General features: G+C 44.6%; 1 protein-coding gene across 6 annotated transcripts in view; it reads left to right on the top strand.

Moving 5' to 3' along the window:
• The window catches only part of VPS13B (vacuolar protein sorting 13 homolog B), a 1,086,122-nt gene that overhangs the window by 576,452 nt on the left and 488,704 nt on the right, over window positions 1–20,966 (top strand). For all 6 annotated transcript variants that reach the window (XR_015869381.1, XM_088442693.1, XM_088442694.1 and 3 more), the window contains exon 24: window positions 17,578–17,798. Coding sequence is in view for 5 of the 6 variants with exons in the window: in XM_088442693.1 (XP_088298819.1) it covers window positions 17,578–17,798 (221 nt within the window). In the remaining variant the exon portion in view is untranslated. The remainder of the gene's footprint in view (window positions 1–17,577; window positions 17,799–20,966) is intronic.

The following is a 20,966-nucleotide window of genomic DNA, read 5'->3' as shown; positions in this document are numbered from 1 at the left end:
GCAGTCAAAAATCGTTCAAATCTTTGGTCAAATCGTTCATCTGACAGATCTGACCGTGTGTATGCTCCATTACTGGATTCTATACTGAAGAGGTCCTAGGCTTTTTACTTTCATCACTATCGACATTTAAACTTTGTCGTACAAATAGAATCAGATTTTCTGGGGGGAAAATAGCAACACGGCACAGATGGAGGAGGAAGAACATGAACACTAAATATTATTTCTGGATGTACTTTCTCAGGTCACTAAAGAATATCCTACTCACTGTAGCCCGTCTGTGTTAGTCAGAGGGAAAATAAAAATCATCTATCTTCATTAGGTAAACCCTTAGAGACCTCTCTGTTTTAAATATATATCATGCAATCGTATTCCATAATTACTTTGTTTTTCTTTGCTGAAATAAATATTTGGAGAAATGTCATTATTATACTTTTTGCTTATTATACCCTACGGAGCTACATAAACCCTTATAATCACTACATACAGTAAATGTATCCCTGGTGACAATGTATACTTACCTAGTGGCCACCAGGTACTGTCCTGTAAGGACACAATAGAGATGTTAGACAAAATGTTAGATGTTAGACAAAACTAGAAAGGGGGGTGATTTGTACGCACAATATTCCAAGTTTGAACATAACTTATTACAGTAGGTTCTGGTCAGGGCCGGTGGGGGGTTGGCATTGCAGGAGGGTGCCGGTCTGGAGAGGTGCCATCCCGACCTGAAACCGACCACCATCTTGATCACTATTTTTACGAGTCCTGGGTAAGTGGGTGTGGCGCCAGTTTTAATTTGGCGGTGACCGCAAGCCAATCACAGCTTGCTGCGTCATAGCTCCACTTGCTGCATCTTCAGTACGGCAGTGGTCAATAGAAGAGGACGTCGCTTGAAGACCTCCGGGGGCACCGGAAGAAGTCTGGAGATGGCGCTGCTGGCCAAGACGGGTCAGCAGCAGAAGAAAGAAGATGAGGACCGGAGAGTGCTGCAGGTGGTGGGGAGCAAAGAGCTAAACAAAGTTTCCCACTGCAGCCTCTCCCAACTTACCTGTAATTTACCACTCCCCCTCCCTAGACCACCAGGTGTAGGGCATTAGGCCTGTGGGTGCAATCAGGCCTAATGGGCATGTTAGGTGGGCAAATTGCCCGTGCCACAAGTAAAAGTGACTCTGGGCATTAGGCCCAGGTCACACTATGCACCTTAAGGTAGGCAGGCAATAGCTCTAAGCTCCTGGTGAGTGGATGGGCATTAGACCCAGTTTGCTCTTTAGTAACCTATAGGTAAGGGGGGCCCTACTGTTTGGCATAATGTGTATAAGGGGAACTACTGTGTGGTGTAATGTGTATAAGGGACTCTACTGTGTGGCATAAGGTGAATAAGGGGCTCTTCTGTGAGACACAATGTGTATAAGGGGCACTACTGTGTGGTATAATATGTCTAATGGACACTACTGTGTGGCATAATGTGTATAAGGGACTCTACTGTGTGGCATAATGTGTATAAGGGACTCTACTGTGTGGCATAATGTGTATAAGGGGTACTACTTTGTGGCATAAATGTGTATAAGGAGAACTACTGTGTGGCATAAGGGGGGCTCTACTGGATTGCATAATGTGTATAAGGGGCACTACTGCGTGGCATAATCTGTATAAGGAGTGGCGTAATGTGTATAAGGGACTCTACTGTGTGGCATAATGTGTATAAGGGGCTCTACTGTGTGGCATAATGTGCATAACGGGCTCTACTGTGTGGCATAATTTGTATAAGGAGTGGTGTTGTTTGTATAAGGGACTCTACTGTGTGTCATAATGTGTATAAGTGGTACTACTGTGTGGCATAATGTGTATAAGGGACACTACTGTGTGGCATAATGTGCATAAGTGGAACTACTGTGTGGTGTAGTGTGTATAAGGGACTCTACTGTGTGGCATAAGGTGAATAAGGGGCTCTTCTGTGAGACGCAATGTGTATAAGGGGCACTACTGTGTGGTATAATATGTCTAATGGACACTACTGTGTGGCATAATGTGTATAAGGGACTCTACTGTGTTGCATAATGTGTATAAGGGACTCTACTGTGTTGCATAATGTGTATAAGGGGCACTACTGTGTGGTATAATATGTCTAATGGACACTACTGTGTTGCATAATGTGTATAAGGGACTCTACTGTGTGGCATAATGTGTATAAGGGGTACTACTTTGTGGCATAAATGTGTATGAGAACTACTGTGTGGCATAAGGGGAATAAGGGGGGCTCTACTGGATTGCATAATGTGTATAAGGGGCACTACTGCGTGGCATAATCTGTATAAGGAGTGACGTAATGTGTATAAGGGACTCTACTGTGTGGCATAATGTGTATAAGGGTCTCTACTGTGTGGCATAATGTGCATAACGGGCTCTACTGCGTGGCATAATTTGTATAAGGAGTGGTGTTATTTGTATAAGGGACTCTACTGTGTGTCATAATGTGTATAAGGGGTACTACTGTGTGGCATAATGTGTATAAGGGACACTACTGTATGGCATAATGTGTATAAAGGACACTACTGTGTGGCATAATGTGCATAAGGGGTACTACTGTGTGACGTAATGTGTATAAGGGGCTCTACTGTGTGGCACAATGTGTATAAGGAGGTGTATAAGTGTGGTGTAACAGGAAAAAGGGGTAAATACGAGACCTTTTAAGAGGACATATTTGTATAGTTTTGCAGAGGGACGATGAACACCCTAGCAGCGGCCCTGGTTATGGTATTTCTATACATCCGCTTCTATGGAGACCTGCTTCACAGCGTGTATCTCTCTTTGGTTACCTATGGGTCAACCGTTCTGTCTGGTCAAGGTAGAGCTTGCATAAACTTTCAGATCCCTGCATCTGGCTTCTTAATATCAGTTGACCACATGAAAGTAATTTATTTTGCAAAATGCCTTCACTTGGTGAACAGACCCTGACACAAGGGCGAGATGACCATTCAGACTGGAATTGGCTATCTTTGTTCAGGCATAGGAGCTGATAATATGCTGTACTTGCCTACTAAAATGGAAGACTGGACAGTACAAAACTACATATATGGCAGGACTGCACTAATGGTAGTGGTTAAAGTCTCAGCCCTGGCAAAAGATGGATGTGATGTAGTGTTGGAGGTGCATAGGCAAACGCAGGGGGGGTTCCAGTTGCCTGGAAACCCCCCTCCCCCAGCCCACACCATGACCACAATAGAAATAGAAATATAATAGAATTTTACTAATGCTGCATGTTCTTCTCAGTATCACAAATGAAATAATTAGCCCCACCTGTGGATCTTTTAACATGTGTGAGCCTGTAATAAATACACCTGTGCATCAACTAGGAGATTTGGAAAACATGCACCGTTAGGGGTGCACTGCTATAGACCATCAATAGGGTTAATTATTATTACCATATAATAATACTGTATCCAGTGCATAAGAAGACCAGTATGAACAGTACATATATGTCCAGGGCAGTGCTAGGTTCTTCTGTTGCTCCCCCCGGACTTGCTCCCATAGTCTGGAATGGTGCCCACATCTGAAACAAAAACATTCAGCTCAGACAGGATGGCCCCACTGCCGCAAATAATGGCTGTGATCGCTGGTTATGTATATACTGGAATTATGACTCTCAAAAATTCAAAACAATTTGTATGATGCACTTTAACGCTGGATAAGTGCTGAGTATGGCCTCATGGACTGGACACACTTGTAAAATCAAGCATTTTGAAACCCCCTCTAGAAATGCTGCATTTGCCACTGAGATTGACGCATTAAAAGCCAGACATTGTGCTTCTAATTGGTCCTCCCACTCACATCAACTTCTGTAACCTAAAGTGGGGAATGAAAAGGTTCACATTAGGTGGTATTGGAGATTAATAGGAACCTGTTATACACACACAGTGGAGGCCAGTGTATTATGTGCTGGACCAGCTGGGGGACTTCTCCCAAACTCCCAGGAGAGTAGACCAGCTTCCCGTATCCCGGAAAGTAGGCCATCTGGGGGCTTAATGATGTGATTCGTGTTGTATTGTGCCATGAAGACCTTGCCCCTGCTGTCGCTTGCACAATTTGCGACATTATGCAGTGGAGGGTGGAGACATCACACTTGGACCTTCTCTCAACTTCTCATTACTGATGTAAAGGAAGGAATAGGCGTGACTTGAGAACATCATTCAAATCAACTGGGCAGAATTGGATGTATGATGCACCATCACTGCAGAATCCAGAACACGTTGTTGCAGGTTCCGCACTCTTGGGAGCCCGGGAGAGTCGGCAACTGTACTTTACCTTACACACGTGGTGGAGGGTAGAGCAGCCGATGGGAAGAATTGGTAACACATATTCCTATGTCATACAGGAAGAATTTAAAAATGTCAAGTATTAGAGAACGTTTACATGGACGCTTGTGAAATAAGTTCTAGATTAACATCCCCCCTCCTGCAGAAATAGTAATTTACCTTAATATCCAGCAGACATTTTCTGGCTCACTGTTAATATTGTGGGAGATGTGACATGGGCCCTGTTTGATATTAAAAACTTGAATTTTAGTGGTTCTGGCTCCTGTGAATTTAAAACATGCACCCTGAAAACATTTGATATGTAAATGCATTATATATGAGATGTCAGGTTCAGTTTGTGTTACTGGTTGATATAATCCTTACATATAGACATCATCTCAATTTCTCTATGTGCGCATCATACAATAAGTGAGTTATTTAAATATTCGGCCCAAGAAATAGGCACCCTTGTGTTTCCCATTTTCTTCAAATCACCCTGACTGAAACTGTTCCATATATTCTGAAAGCAATGTACTACGTACGGAAGTCAGGCTTGATAGGAGACCCTGCTACATAAATATAATTGAGTTATCTGCTATCACAGATACGGCAGAGATGGCTGAAGTGGATTTACACTATACATCAGGAATTAGGGAGCCCCAGACAGCAACTGGGCCTAATACTGACATTGCTATATTTTCTTTCTGTCTCCCACTGCGTGCATCATGCAAATTGGGCTTTGCTGCGCTGTAGTGACAGGACAAAAGAGCCAGGTATAGGGGGTAGGTATAAAGGGACATGAGGGGGCGGGGCGGGAGAGGTGACCCAGCAGATGACAGGTCAGTTTATTAGTACTGTATACAGTGGCGGTTCTAGGGGTGGGCTAACAGGGCCGTCGCCCGGGGCGCCTGCCCCTAGAGGGCGCCACTGAGTCCCCAGAAGGCCAAAAAAAATAAAATCCCATAATAAAAAAAAAAAACACAGCGCCGGTCCCCCCCGCGTTGCCGGGCGCCCGCTGATATTTGTTATCAGCTGGAACCCGGCTCCCTCCCTGCAACGGCTGCCGAAGATCACTCCAGAGCTCCGGCTCCCGCATAGAGCACTATAGGAGGGATGTCATGACTACTACTATAGGGGGCATTATTACTGGGGCACTACTAATGTGGTCACTACTATAGGGGGCACGACTACTGTGGGCATTGTATTAGGGGCACTACTAAGTACTGTGGGCCTTGTGTATAAGGGGCACTAATTTGGGCATTGTGTAAAAGGGGCACCACTGTGTGTCATAACATGAATAAGGGACTAATGTGTGGCATAATTTGAATTGGGGATACTGTATTATAAAGTGAATTACTGTGTGTGGCACAATGTATTATACAGGGCATTACTGCGTATGGCATAATGTGTTATACAGGGCATTACTGCATGTGGCATAATGTGTTATACAGGGCATTACTGCATGTGGCATAATGTGTTATACAGGGCATTACTGTGTGTGACATAATGTGTTATAAAGGCCATTACTGCATGTGACATAATGTGTTATACAGGGCATTTCTGCGTGTGGCATAATGTGTTATACAGGGCATTACTGCATGTGGCATAATGTGTTATACAGGGCATTACTGTGTGTGACATAATGTGTTATAAAGGCAATTACTGCATGTGACATAATGTGTTATACAGGGCATTACTGCGTGTGGCATAATGTGTTATACAGGGCATTACTGCGTGTGGCATAATGTGTTATACAGGGCATTACTGCATGTGGCATAATGTGTTATACAGGGCATTACTGCGTGTGGCATAATGTGTTTATAAAGGGTATTACTGCATGTGGCATAATGTATTTATAAAGGGCATTACTGTGTAAGGCGCATTACTGCACATGGCAATTATTTGCCACGACGGGAGAGCTTGGGGGAAGCTGGGCACGCCCCACAGTGTCATGAATTGGGGGTGTTCCGCAAGGACACGCCCCCTTTCCGGAAGCACTTGTGCTTTCAGCGCTCGCAGCTGAAGGTCATCTACAAAAAGTTGTTGGGGGGGGGGTTTTGGAGGGGGGGGGCGCAACTGTGAACTTTCGCCCTGAGCTCCACAATGTCTAGAACTGGCCCTGACTGTATATATGATAAATGCACCTAATATAATCACAGTGTGTGTATGTATGCATGTATGTCTATATCTATATACTGTATATGTATAACCCATAGTTGCCTACCTTTTGGCTTCTCCTCCCCGGGAGACGCCTTGGTAGGAGAAGATGATGGGCTGTGACGGGAGCGGGGCCTGTCGGTTTATGTCATTAAGCCCCGCCCCTTTGCAGCAAATTGCTGCGATTGGCTTAAATTTAAACAGGGTGGGATCTAAATGACGCGATTAACTGAGAATCGCGTCATTAAGCCCCGCTATCGCCGCGGAAATTCTCCCCAGTCTGCCCACTTCACTAGGAAGTGAACAGAATGCGGGAGAAGTGCCTGCCCTTCAGAGGGTGTGGGGGGTTACCCGAAAAATCGAGAGTCTCCCGCGAAAACCGGGAGGGTAGGCATGTATGGTATAAACAGATATCCTGACTGACTCATCAACGCCCAGCCCAAACCCCTGGTCCTAGAAACATGAAATTCGGGGAGTATATTCCTTCCATGATGTAGGTACCCACTAAGCAGGGATTTTTTTAAATTCAACTCCTATGGGGGTGAAAAGGACTAAAATGTTTCCCCCCTCAGTGCGATGTCCTGACTGACTGACTCATCGTGGCTATAACAGCTCAATATTCAAACACCAACTGTCATCCCAAGTGCTGCCAAACATCACTGGCAGTTGGTGTGACTCCCCTATTTGGATATTGAACTGCGCTGCGCCACACCTCTGGAGCTGCCTCTGGCTATATGATCCTGACGTGGCTTATGAGACAGACAGCATTGCAGAGGGGTAAAATGTGTGTTCACTTTTTCCTCAATATTAGCTCTTAGGCTACAGGGGAGGGAGGGTAAGGTGTTAGTACAGGTGTGAGGGAAGGAATGTGTGACTATAGAGGTGAGAGGAAAATGTGGTACTAAAACAGGTGAGTGAAGAAAACGTGTTATAACAGCAGTGAGAGGGGAATTTGTTACTTTAGAGGTGAGGGAGGGGAATGTGTTTTTATAGAAGTGAGGGGAGGAAATGTGTTACTACAGTTGAGGGAGGAGAATGTTACTACACAGATGAAGGGAGGGTAATGTGTTACTGCGGGGAGAGGGAAGGGAATGTGTTACAACATTGGCAAGGGAGTGTAATGTGTTACTACAGGGGTGAGCGGGTGTAATGTGTTACTACAGAGTTGAGGGAGGGGAATTAGGAGAAAAGCGCTATATAAATAAAATTATTATTATTACTACAAGGGTGATGGAGGGGAATAAGTTACTACAGGTGTGAGTGAGGGTAATGTGTGAAACTGGGATAACAGCTAGTGTATGTATGTGTGTGTGTGTGTGTATATATATATATATATATATATATGTATACACACACACACACACGAGGGCTGATTGAAAAGTAATGAGACTGCCTCTCTTTATTATTGTCCCATAAGTAGACGTGGCAACGCTATGCTGGTTACTGTGAAGTTCATACATCGATGTGTCTGAACCACTGCTGTAGTCTTTGTTTGGTCACAGCGAGTGGATGATACTCATACATTTCATCATGGCGGATGAGGAAGACGTGTCTGTGAGATTACGTCAGAGATGTTTGATAGAATTTTGTGTTAATCTTGGAAAAAGCTGAAATGTAACTCGTAAATGTTACGGCAAGCATACAGTGGAGAAATAATTAGCCGTGCTGCAGTATTTCGGTGGTGGAAGCACTTCAAAGAAGTTAATACGCGAGTGACTGACAAAGCGTGTTCTGGAAGACCATCCACCGCGGTTACAGATGTCAATATTGCCAAAGCTGCGGAGATGTTTCAAAATGACAGTAGGGTAACTTTACGCAATCTTTAGGCTTCACTTGGCATCTCATTCGAACGGGTTCAGCATATTGTGACAAAGGAACTGAAAATGCATCGTGTGTGTGCCAGGTGGGTACCCAGAAATCTCACAGAAGAGCAGATACAATGACGAGTTGAATCGTGCAAGAACACTGTTCGAATTTCGGAGAGGATACCCGATTTCTTGACATCGATTGTGACATGTGACAAATCGTGGATTTGTCATTATGATCCGAAATCCAAACAACAGTCCGGTGTATGGAAACACGGGAATCCGCCTGCATCCAAACATCTCCGTGTGATTCCTGTTCTTTGATGCTCACAGTATGATCCTACAGCACTGGGTTCCCACGTGGACAGACAATTAATGGTGACTACTATGCAAATGTCCTGAAAACCCATTTGCGTGGAGCCATGAGGAAGAAAAGACCACATTTGCTGAAGAAACAGTGGTTTTTGCTCCAAGACAATGCCCGACCACATGTCGCTGCTGTTGCATTGGCAGCACTGACTGAAATTAATGGGACAGCACTGAAACACCCTCCATATAGCCCGGACTTAGCACCCTGTGCTTTCTGGCCATTCCCAACCCTGAAAAAACAACTGCGCGGAAAGACGTTCTCATCAGATGTGAAAAATACCACATCTACAACACTAGAGGTGATGTAAAAAAAACATGTCTACTGCAGATCTTTGAATCATTGTTGAAACGCTGCAAAAAATGTATTGAATGTGAAGGACACATTCACATTCTGAATAAAAATAATCAGTCTCATTACTTTTCAATCAGCCCTCGTGTGTGTATATATATATATATATATATATATATATATATATTTCAGCTGGATGTCTCTGGTTTAAGGATTGCCAGGTTGATCATTAGGGAGACACACTGCCTAGGGAAAGGGGAGTCTGTAGTGTCTCTGGGCTCTATTTACTACAATCCGCATTTATAATGCATATTGTAGTGTGATATTACCGACTGAGTTTGCATTGCGAATTCAGGCAATATCACAGGGACTTACTTGCGATAAGGCTTTGTCCCTGCAAATCCCCTCTACACACTTATCACGGTATTTTCGCAAAAAATACAGTGACAAGTTCCGACACGTGCTGACCGACTGTCGATGAGCCCTGCCCCCCATGATTGCGGTGGTACTTCCTCTAGATGAAGGAGAAGCGGTAGACAGTACTGAAAGCATGCATCCCCTTGAAGTGAGAAGGGATCTGTTGCATTTGAACCGTTAACGGACCCCACCTTTGATAAGAGCCAGAGAAAATTAGAAAGTTGTTACTTGGAAACCATTAGACCCGGATAACAGGCTTACGTATCCACACATGGCCCTTAACAATGAGCTCTTGTACCATGTGACAACAAGGGGTGAGGATGTGGTAGAACAGTATGTGGTTTCTGTGTTGGACCTAGCTCATGGTCACATCACCGCAGGACACCTAGGGGTTTAAAAAACCACTGAGAAGATTTTGCAGCTGTTCTTTTGGCTCGGGGTCTATAAAGATGTGTCTGAATTTTGTTCTTCCTGCCCTGAGTGTCAGTATCATGCTGCCAGACCCCATTTCAAGAGTCCCCTAGTGCCCATGCCTGTTATAGAGGTCCCCTTTGATTGGATAGCCATAGATTTGGTTGGGCCCTTGTTAAAGTCTGCACCGGGACATCAGTATATCTTTGTAATAATGGATTATGCTACTCGATATCCTGAGGCAATGCCTTTGCGTAAAATGTCAACCAACGGCATAGTTAGAGAGCTGGTGCATGTTTTTAGCAGGGTGGAAATATCAAAATAAATTTTAACTAACCAAAGTACCCCCTTTATGTCTAGAATGATGGAGTTATGTAAATTGTTTAAAGTTAGTCACGTGAGAACCTCAGTTTACCATCCTCAAACAGATGGGTTGGTAGAGAGATTCAACAAAACCTTAAAAAGTATGCTAAAAATGGTTGTTGACAAGGATGTGAAAAACTGGGATTACTTGTTGCCATATTTAATGTTGTCTATTAGAGAAGTACCTTAGTCCTCCACAGGATTCTCTCCCTTTGATCTGTTGTATGGGAGGCATCCCAGAGGGTTGCTAGATGTTGCTAAGGAGACATGGGGAGGACAGCCCACACCTTATAAAAGTGTAATTGAACATGTGTCGCAGATGCAAGATAGGATTGCGGCCGTGGTGCCCTTTGTCAATGAACATATGGAGCAGGCCCAACAGAAAATGTATAACCAGAATGCCCGGGTACGTACATTTGCCCCTGGGGACAGTGCTTGTTTTGATACCCACAGTGGAATGCAAGTTTTTGGCTAAATGGAAAGGTCCGTATGAAATCAGGGAGAAGGTGAGTGAGGTTAACTATAAAGTATACCAACCAGGCAAGAGGAAGCCTGAACAAATTTACCATGTTAACCTAATAAAACCCTGGAAGGATAAATTAGCCTTGTCGGCCGAACCTAGCCCGCCAGTTGCTTCAATCCCTTTGATTTTAGAAGTAAACGTGTCCGAAACCCTGTAAGCCGCTCAAAAGAACAAGGCTAAGGAGTTCCTTATAGGAACAGGGATTTGTTTTCAGCACTGCCCGACTGAGCGGACATAGTAAAGCTATCATTACAGAGCCAGGGGATCACCTAAAGTCATATAGAATTCCCGAAGCACAGCATGAGGCTGTCTCTAAAGAGGTCGTGGCAGTATCACCAGAGATGGCACTGGTGAGCAGCAGATTCTGTGTGGGGCAGGAGAGATCTGCCCACACAGAGAAGAAAAGGATTCTGGGAGATTGTGCAAGGGCTGCCCAGTGGATTCAGGGCCTGATTCAGACCTGCTCGCGAGCACTGAGCTCTCGCAAGCGGGTCGATGGTGCCCCAGTGCGAATGCGCACGTTTGAGGGAGCTCCGTCGTGCGCATGTGCGAGACCCAGATAGTGACAGCGAAGCTGTCGCTCCGGGTCTCGCACCAAAGGGGGCGTGCTGTTGATGTTGAGTGACAGCACACCCCCTTTGGTGGGCGTTCCAGGGGCGTGGCTGCCAGATGGAGGCGTTCCCATGGGAACGCCTACCGTCTGGGTCCGGCCCCACTTACATCACTAGTGATGTCAGTGGGAGTGATTTTGGCTCTGATAGAGCCAAAATCACTCCAGGGCTTGCGGTCACCGAGACCCTACCGCAGGGTCTCGTCGCAAGCCCGATGGTCGCGATGGTCTTGACCATTGCGACCATCTTTTTGGCTGCTCGCACAAGCTGTGGGTGGTCACCCACAGCTATGCGTGCGGCCAGGAGGCCACTCCATTTTTAGGTATGAGGGCCCTGATTCAGAGCAAGCGCTCTGGTCAGAGCGTCCGGCTCCGATTCAGGCCCTCAGTCCAGGGAGGACTGAGGCAGAACAGTCAGACAGAGCTCATTGTGCCAGGAAGCCATTGGGGCCAGGAGGCCTGAGCCTAGACCTGTGAGATACAGGGTAGGCCATCAAACTCTGGGACTGAGCTATGGTACCTGCAAGGAAGCAGGCCACACTGTGAGGCTGTGGCAGCCAGCCAACTAAAGACCAGGCTGGAGCCTGTGTTAACCTGCAGGGAGCAGGGCTAAGCTGATTTTGGACTTTTATTTGCAGACTAGCTGCACTTTAATTGTGAGGGTTCAAGAAGTGAGTTAGTGCCCTAAACAAGGGCTCGGTTGTTTATTGTTTTTCTGTTTCCTGATTTCACATGCTGGAAGTAAAGCACCATTTATGTTTATTTAACTGGAATGCTACGTGTGGACTCTAATTCTGCACCTACTCTCTGCACCACTGACCCCAGTTTACTGAGCTAATTAACCCCAAGCTATCACATGGTTAAGAATATGCTAGAGCTTGTTGTCATCGAGGAGTCTAATAGTGAGTGGTCCAGTCCCATAGTTCTGATTCTGAAGACTGATGGCAGCCTACGTTTCTGCAACAATTTCCGTAAATTGAATGCAGTTTCCAAATTTGATGCATACCCTATGCCTCGTGTGGATGAGTTGATAGAGAGGCTAGGAACAGCCAGATATCTTACCACACTGGACCTGACAAAGGGTTTTTGACAGATACCATTAACCGATAGGGCAAAAGAAAAAACAGCCTTTTCTGATCTAGAAGGGCTGTTCCAGTATAGGATGTTGCTTTTTGGGTTGCATGGGGCCCCAGCAACCTTTCAACGTGCAGGGGATAGAATTTTAAAACCCCACAGACAGTATGCAGCGGCCTATCTGGATTATGTGGTAATCTACAGTCCAGACTGGGAATCTCACTTAGTCCGCGTACAGGCGGTGCTGGACTCAATTTGGAAGTCCAGCCAACCCTAAGAAATGTTGCTTAGCAATGGAGTTTACCATAGGGAGAGTCCTTCTTAAGCCCCAATAAAACAATATTGATGCTATACAAAATTGACCCCATCCTGTAAATAAAAAACAAGTTAGAGCCTTTTTAGGGATCACTGGGTACTACAGACGGTTTATCCCAAATTTTGCTACCACAGCACTGTCACTAATACCCCTTTCAGACATACAACCCGGGAAATTTCCTGCTCAGACCCGGGAATTTCTCCTGTGCAAATTCCCGGGTATTTGGTCGAGACACCCCTTTCACACTACAGTGTCTACCCAGGAAATTCCCAGGTAGACCCCTTTCAAACAAGAGCAGGGTTTTTCTGCTTACCTGCCTCTTCTCAGCCGTCTGCTCCTCCCAGCCAAAAGCCAGCCAATCGTAATGCAGTTTTTTTTTTTTTTATTATTATTATTATTATTATAATGTTTTTTAACATTTATTTTAATTCCCTGGTGGTCCAGCGGGAGTGCGGGTGGCCCGCTGTGGCACAGCCGGCCGGTGCTGGGGGTGGTGAGCAGCAGCGCTGAGCGTCCTATAGGACGCTCTGCGCTGTCAGCTCAAACAAAGCAGCAGCGCTAAGCGTCCTACAGGACGCTCTGCGCTGTCAGCTCAAAGCAGCAGCGCTGAGCGTCCTATAGGACGCTCTGCACTGTCAGCTCAAAGCAGCAGCGCTGAGCGTCCTATAGGACGCTCTGCGCTGTCAGCTACGTGTCAAAGCTGCTTGGTGCTGCCCGGGAGTAGTAAATTCCCGGGTAGCGCCATTCAGTCAGAAGCAGGGTAATTTCCTGGGACTTAAGTCCCGGGAAAAACCCTGGTCGATTGCAGGGGCGGCTATCTGGGAACGTGTTCCCGGGTAGGTAGCTTTCACACAGACATGAGACCCGGGAATTTTGTCCGAGGCAGGCCAAAATCCCGGGAATCTCAGTATGTCTGAAAGGGGTATAACAGACCTCACAAAAGGGAAACAGTCTAACGTGGTGAAATGGGGGCCCTGAGGCTGAAGAAGCATTTCAGGCATTGAAAGTGGCTTTGTGTACACAACCAGTGTTGATAACACCAGACTTCTCTAAAGAGTTTGATTTTCAGACAGATCTCTCAGAGGTAGGGTAGGAGCAGTGTTGTCCCAAGGTAGGGATGGGGAGGAGCACCCCATTGTTTACCTGAGCAGAAAACTCAATGACCATGAAAAAAGGTACGTTGTTGTTAAAAAAGAGGCATTGGCCATTAGGTGGGCATTAGACACCTTGAGGTATTACCTCTTAGGCAGACTGTTTAAGCTCATATTGGATCATGCCCCATTAAAATGGATGTCAGTAAAGAAAGGCCAAAATGCCAGGGTAACAAGGTGATTCTTAGCATTGCATTCACTGTGGAACATAGGCCCGGGTCCCAACTAGCTAATGCAGATGCATTGTCACTCATCTTCTGTTTGGGGGCTGCAGGTGTTCTGCCCCCTAGGTCGAAACAGGGGAGGGGGATGTGTGACGAGGTCACTGGCATAGTGGTGGAAGGCCAATATATTTCTCCTAGGTTTCTTACCTATGTGTTTTAAGGGAGGTCTCCATCTATTTAGGCCAGTTCTGGTTTTTGTGCTGTTAATCTCACAGAAGGCTAATTAGGGCTTTTCATGATCCATCCGTGCATTGTAATATTGTACAATAAGTATACAAGGGAGAGCTTGCATCAGCATCTGCTGGTACATAAATCATGCTTTATTTATATATTTTTTTCTTTCTTCATATTATTTTCACTCCATAAACATACATTTACAATGTTAAAAGGCAAGGGGCAGGTGTCTCTCAGCTGCTTGCCACCTAGGGGAAAATGTCTTAGGGTGGCCCTCACTAACCCAGTCTGAGAGCCTAATAATTATTGGAGGTGGCACATTTTTGACAATTACGCCTCGATATTTTAAACGGCAAATTTTTATTTTAGGCAAAACCAACCTGAAATTGCCTAAATCTTGAGGTTACATTACCAAAATCTTGTCACTGGAATTGGCAGGCTATTACAGGTGGACCATGATCTCCCATTACTTCATCTGTGCAGGTGGAGTGTCTCTATCTTGCATTAATCTCTACAGCAGTGGAAGAGTGGTGCCCAGAAGCTGCAATAACCACAGGCTTCATTGGTTTGTTCTGAGCTAAGCGCACAGCATATATTATTATCATTATTATTATCATTTATTTATATGGCGCCACAAATGTTCTGCAGCACCTTACAAAGCACATAAACAAGTTGTAGACAAGCGACTTACAGAACAATACAATACAGGACCAGGACATGGATAATATACATTGCTACATTAGTGACCATAACACCCAGATAAGCAACAGAGCCTAAACAGCCAAGTGTTAGGTGCCCTAGTGGTGAGTAAGAAGTAGATGAAACTAAAGTAGCTAGAGCGCACATGAGGGTAGAGGGCCCTGCTCGTAAGAGCTTACATTCTAATAGGGGAGGGGAAGACAAACGGGTGACACAGATGGGGAGGAAGGTGTATGTATCAGGGAGTTAGAATGACAGCTGGAAGGCTTTGATGAAATATACAGTAGCAATGTATATGATTAATAATAACTGAGCATTGTCACCTTTCTTTGTGGTACTTTCCACTGCCCAAATGATTGTTCAGCCATTGACTGAGCCCTCTGGGCATTTCTGCTACTTCAAAATAATTGGGAATGATAACCCATCACCTTTCATTATGTAGAAGAGATTCAATGGAAGGTTACAGCGCATGTTATTGTTATTTGTTTCATTAAATACATTTTTTAGGTGTAGTTTTCCCGTAGGGATTTGATGCCAGCATCAAGCGATTAAATGTGGAGGACACAATACAGAGAAAAGCAAAATATTTAATGCAGTCTTGTTTAGAAGAATATTAACAGAAAAATAGAATACTCTGGGCGTGATTCGGGGACTGACGCTAATGTGATCGCAACTGCGATTTCGCACAGACCACAGCTACGAAAATATACTAATAGTTCCAAAGCTTATCTGAGCATAGAGACGCCCACCGCTGCCTTCTCATATCCGTCCAACGTTGCGCACCACCGTAAACATCGGTAACATCGATGCACATCCATCAGCCATGCAGGTCTGACCTGCCTGTAATACAGCGTCTCTCCAGACATGTAGAGAGCTCTCATGCTGCGTAGGAGATCACAATAGCTAATTTATGCATGTCCATGGAACGCCTTTCAAACGGTCAGACACGCCTGCGCTATTATTACCACCTCCCATTACCGCCCCCAAATGCTGACTACCTGTCACTCACTTTGCGAATAAATCCTCTGTGCAAGCGTAATCACAATACAAGCTCTGCGCATTAGCAGAAAAACGCTCCATCTGCGTGAATATTGGCATTGCAACATCTCTTAATCAGGCCCTCAATACAAAAGTAAACATAGATCACTGGGCAGCAGAGCTTGCAATCTATGTGGTGTTTATATTCTAAACTGTCTCTAATAAACTGCACATCGTTATCCATTCTAGATGAGACACCTTCCTCTACACTAATGTTGGACTGATCATATTTGGCAGAACATACTGTGTAATAAGCCTCCCCTGTCATACTCCTGAGATTTGATATAAAAAACTATTAGAATAATACAAAGAAGAGATTTATAACTTATAAACATCTACTTTGTTTATTGTAATAATTTTAAGTTAACACTCACCAGCTTTGTGGAGTTTCCTGGGACTGCAGGTAGACGAGAGATGAGGCAGCAACAGCTCAGCCTCGCTTCTGTATATTCAGACACTGCTTGCAGAGCTGGGGGCGGGGCCACACCAGGAGCAGTAAGCTACACAGAAAGAGAGCTAATAGAGGCCAGTTCTGTGAGTAGCCGGGGCTTGCCTTGAGCACTGATGGACACCTTGGATGTGTCATGTGACCAGGAAGTGCACTGCAGTGTTTAGAGATGGGAACTCAGTCAGCAGCAGCAAGAGAAGACACAGTGATGCAGGTAGGATAATCAATGGACACAAAAGCTTAGTGTAGTGATGGGAGAGTAGGGGGTGAGACAGGCTCCCAGCACTCAGACCCATCTCCATGTGTGCATCCCCAGCCATTGACTTCACCACACGTCACTGGTACGTTGTTAGCAATAATTCAAGCTGCAGTTATGTTCTTTAAAAGTGGTTATAAGCATTTAAATGACAGCTAAACCTAAAATCATAAAATGTACAGTAGTCTTATAAGACTTATCCTACAAAATCAAACGCTGTATAGAACTATGATATGTTCCTGTAGCGTCTTTGTATGTAGGAACGTTACTACTGTTGCTTTATTTAAATATTTTAGGTATATCTGATTGTTTACTAGGGGATTTTATTGTGTGACGTTATATATTTTGTTTTCTTTATTATTAGCTTCTATTTACAAGGCACCTCAAAGCCTGCCAGATTGTGATGTATCTCTCCTCATGGGCGCAAATAGCAAATTTTACCATAGGCCACATGCACAGAAGCGTGTTTATATTCCTCCCAACTTCTTTGAAATTATAATTGGGACTTTTACATGCATCCGAAAAGGGGGTGTGGCCTTGTGACAGGGGGCAGGCCTCATTTTAAATGCAGTCCCCACGAGCCACGTCCCCCCCTTTCTTTGTCATGCTGGGGGCTCTGGGAGCCGCTGGCTCTTTTCAGTCCATGAAATACATGTCGCACATATGCGCGTGGCATCTATTCGCCACTAAGCGGGGGCCTCCTCCCCTACCACCATGAGACACTGCAGCCCAAGGGTGGGAGGACGGGGCAGTGTCCAAAAAGTGGGACTGTCACCCAAATGTGGTGGCTGCTCTGTTTTTTGTTTTTTTTTAATTTTAGAATTTAACTGCATAACTTAACTAAAATAACATCTATTTTATAATGTTGCACTTGACACCAAATGAACAGAAGGTTCGCTAGCAGTGTATGATTGCACCTAGTGCACTGCCAGCAGCTGCTGACTCTTTCTTCTATTCTTCTTAGGTGTTGCGTTCCCTTGGACCATCAACCTCCATCACTTCAGTGTCTACACCCTGCTGGAGCATCAAGTGATACTGAACTTAGTAGAACCCATGGGCTGTACGTCCACGCTGGCTGTCACATCTCACACACTGCCCTCTGCTGGGCCGGAGGCCGGTCACTCATTTGTCGTCTGTCTGCACGTTGACCTTGAACCACTAGAAATAAAATGCTCAAATCCCCAGGTTTGTAGATCTAATTGTTTTCTCTTTTGCTTTAAACTTACCATATGTCTCTTTCCAAAAGTTAGTTATGTAATGAGCAATATGCATAAATGAATCTACCTAAATAACCTCCAATATATATTAATCCTTAACCAATCTTTATCACAAACAGAAATACATATGCCATATGCGTACCTCTTTATAGAACATCCTGAATAATTGGATGTTCTAGTTTCTTACCAGCAAATATGTCCAAATATTAGAAAATTCCATAACAAAATGAATCAGCGGAGCGCTTGTAAGCTGCTGGCTCTAGAGCAGACAAGTGTCGCAAAAATCAGACGTCTTCGCTTCTGTTATTAGTTCTATTTGTATTTGTAAGTTTTTATCCTGTCCAGCCCTCATTTAAAATAAATAGTGGAAAAACTACAGAGCTCCTCCCGGATTAAATATTATTTTGCTACAGTATATTCATTGTAGTTTCAACTGTCAAGTAATGATATTATCTTATTAGACGTGTTGATTAACTACTTGCTTTTTCATAAGTTTCCTTATTGAGTAGTTAGGGGGAGATTTAATAAAGCTTGGAGAGAGATAAAATTGGAGATAAATAGCACCAACCAATCAGCTCCTAACTGTCACTTTACAGTTTGAAAAATGACAGGAGCTGATTGGTTGGTGCTATTTATCTCCAATTTTATCTCTCTCCAAGCTTTATTAAATCTCCCCCTTAGAGCCTTAAACTGAACTTCACTGATAAATATTTTACTTTGTTGGGAGTCATTAGTGCAGGATAAGTTTCTCAGTGCAAATGGTATTAAGGGCCTGATTCAGACTTGGGAATAGAGACTGATCATCTTGGTGACACCATGCTGCACTGCAGGGGGGGCAGATTTATAATGTGCAGAGAGATTTAGATTTGGGAGGGAGGTGTCCACACTGACATCTAAATTGTAGAGTAATAATAAAGCTGTGCAGTATTTGTGGGCTACATATAAAAGCAGCCAGTATTTACACTACATGTAAAAAAGTGTATGTATTTACACCCTTTGCATTGCAACATGGTTTGTTCAGGTTCACAGTTAAGTGCTATCTCTCTCTCTATTCCCAACTCTGAATCAGGCCCTAACGCCACATCAATGGAACAATAAACAAAGTTAAGCCTCGTCAACATGGTTTCTCAAAAGTTGTGAACTACAGTATGCAAAATAAGCCTCTCCTGATTGGGTGAAGGTACTGGTAACTCTGACACCTTATTGTATCTGTGCAGTATCAGACTGAACTAGCGCATGCTTTGCGCGGGATAAGAGCCTTCTCAGCTGTGATGAATCGTAGGTTTGGTCACTGTTTGCTTCTGGATTCAGTTGTTACCATTAGACAAACATAACGCTCCCGTCAGTCCATAGTACAAAAACGAATATTCTGTCCCACGTCAGATTAGATTTCTGCAGAACAGTAATAGCTAAGGCAGGGAAGAGCGCACTTTTTGTTTCCAGTTTCTTTACGAATATTTCCTACATCTTACTATAGAAAAGCACATCTGACGTCAAACCCTTTTCTTCAGCCATTAACCCTTTCAGTATGCTGTGGAGGCAATAAAAGGGGTTGCAGGGTCTGAGTCTTGTTTGCTTTGATGTGTTTGTAAGTGGAGCTCCAGCAGGGGCATCTTGCGCAATAAGTAGCAGATGTTTGGTGTTGTGTGGACTCTGACGCATGGTAGTCCTGACTTGTGGATACACTGTGCTAAACTACAATAAAAATTCCTCCAGCCGGGCTCACACCCTCCTGCTCTTTCACGCTACATGAAGTTCTGATTGGAAGACGGAAACCATTTAGGAGCGTCTGGAATACATCATGGGGAAGTGGATTGGAAAGGTGCTCGGGGACACAGAATGTGACCTGACTTTGCTTTTTTTGTTTGTGTTCTTTTTTTTGAAGTGGCAGCAGTGTGTGTGGGTTCTGTTTTGAAGTCTTGATTTCTGGCGAGGGCCTTTATGGTGGGCCATTCGTATTGTCACCATTTTGTGAAGTGTAATGGGAATGTGACTGTAACTTCCTACAAGACGAACCAGAATTGTACTTGTAATAAGACCGAAACAGCATGCCAAAGGGCCAACATAGGCTTGTGGTCCATCACTGTTTTCCTGGGTAACTTTATTCACAATCCATGTCTGATCAATGTGTATGGCTCCTCTTGCTCTCCAAATGTTCGTTTTCTACATTCCCTCTCCTACAAGCCCTACACTGGCTCCCCTTCAACCTCAGAACCCAATTCAAGCTTCTCACACTCACTTACAAAGCCCTCCCCCAGTCCTCCTCTCATTTACATCTCTGACCTCATTTGCCTTCACACATCTGCCCGACCACTTGGCTCCAACTGATTACTTCCTACCACTTCTGACTTCAAGATTTTGCCCGTGCTGCTCCCTACCTCTGGAACTCTCTCACTATCGCACTCCCTACCTCTCTACTAATCTTCAAACGGGCTCTCAAGACCCATTTCTTCATCAAGGCCTTCCAGCTCTCATCTTAACCCACTGCTCCATGCTCCTTCCTCCCTGTCATCTGTGTCACGCCTGTTTGTTTGTCTGCCCCTCCCCTTTAGGATGTAAGCTCTCACGAGCAGGACCCTCTTCCCTCAAAAGCTTCTCCTTCTCTTGCTTATACTATAATTTACTCCTAATTCCTACGCAACAGCACCATACACTTGGTTGCAGATGCCCTGCTGCTTATTTGTTATGATCGCTATCGCAGCAATGTTTATAAACCATATTTGTCCTGCATTGTCTTGTACTGTAAGTCACTGTTTTCGTGTGTGCTCATTTGCTTTGTAAAACGCTGCGGAACCCTTGTGGCGCCATATAAATAAAGGATAATAATAATGGTTGAGATCAGGAATGCCAAATCTCTGTGATGCCCTCTGCCACTTCTTGTCTTCTGTAGAGCATGCACTACACAGCGCCATCTGTCGGTGTGTATCTGACAGCTATCACAGAAGAAACTGATGGATGAATAGCCTCCTCCATTCATTCATTCATTCATTCGCTCGGTGATAGTTGTCAGATACACACGTCTTGTTACGGCATCCTGGATTCCACCAACAGACCAGGCTGCACAGAGAAAGCTGTAGGGAGAAGACTGGTACGGTCATTCCAGATTCCACCAGATTTCAACTTATTTCCTATCTGT

Source organism: Taudactylus pleione, unplaced genomic scaffold (genome assembly GCF_031769625.1).
Source record: "Taudactylus pleione unplaced genomic scaffold, aTauple2 ptg000314l, whole genome shotgun sequence".
Taxonomy (NCBI): domain Eukaryota; kingdom Metazoa; phylum Chordata; class Amphibia; order Anura; family Myobatrachidae; genus Taudactylus; species Taudactylus pleione.
Note: the sequence above shows the minus strand (reverse complement) of the source record. Positions and strands in the feature narration are given on the sequence as shown.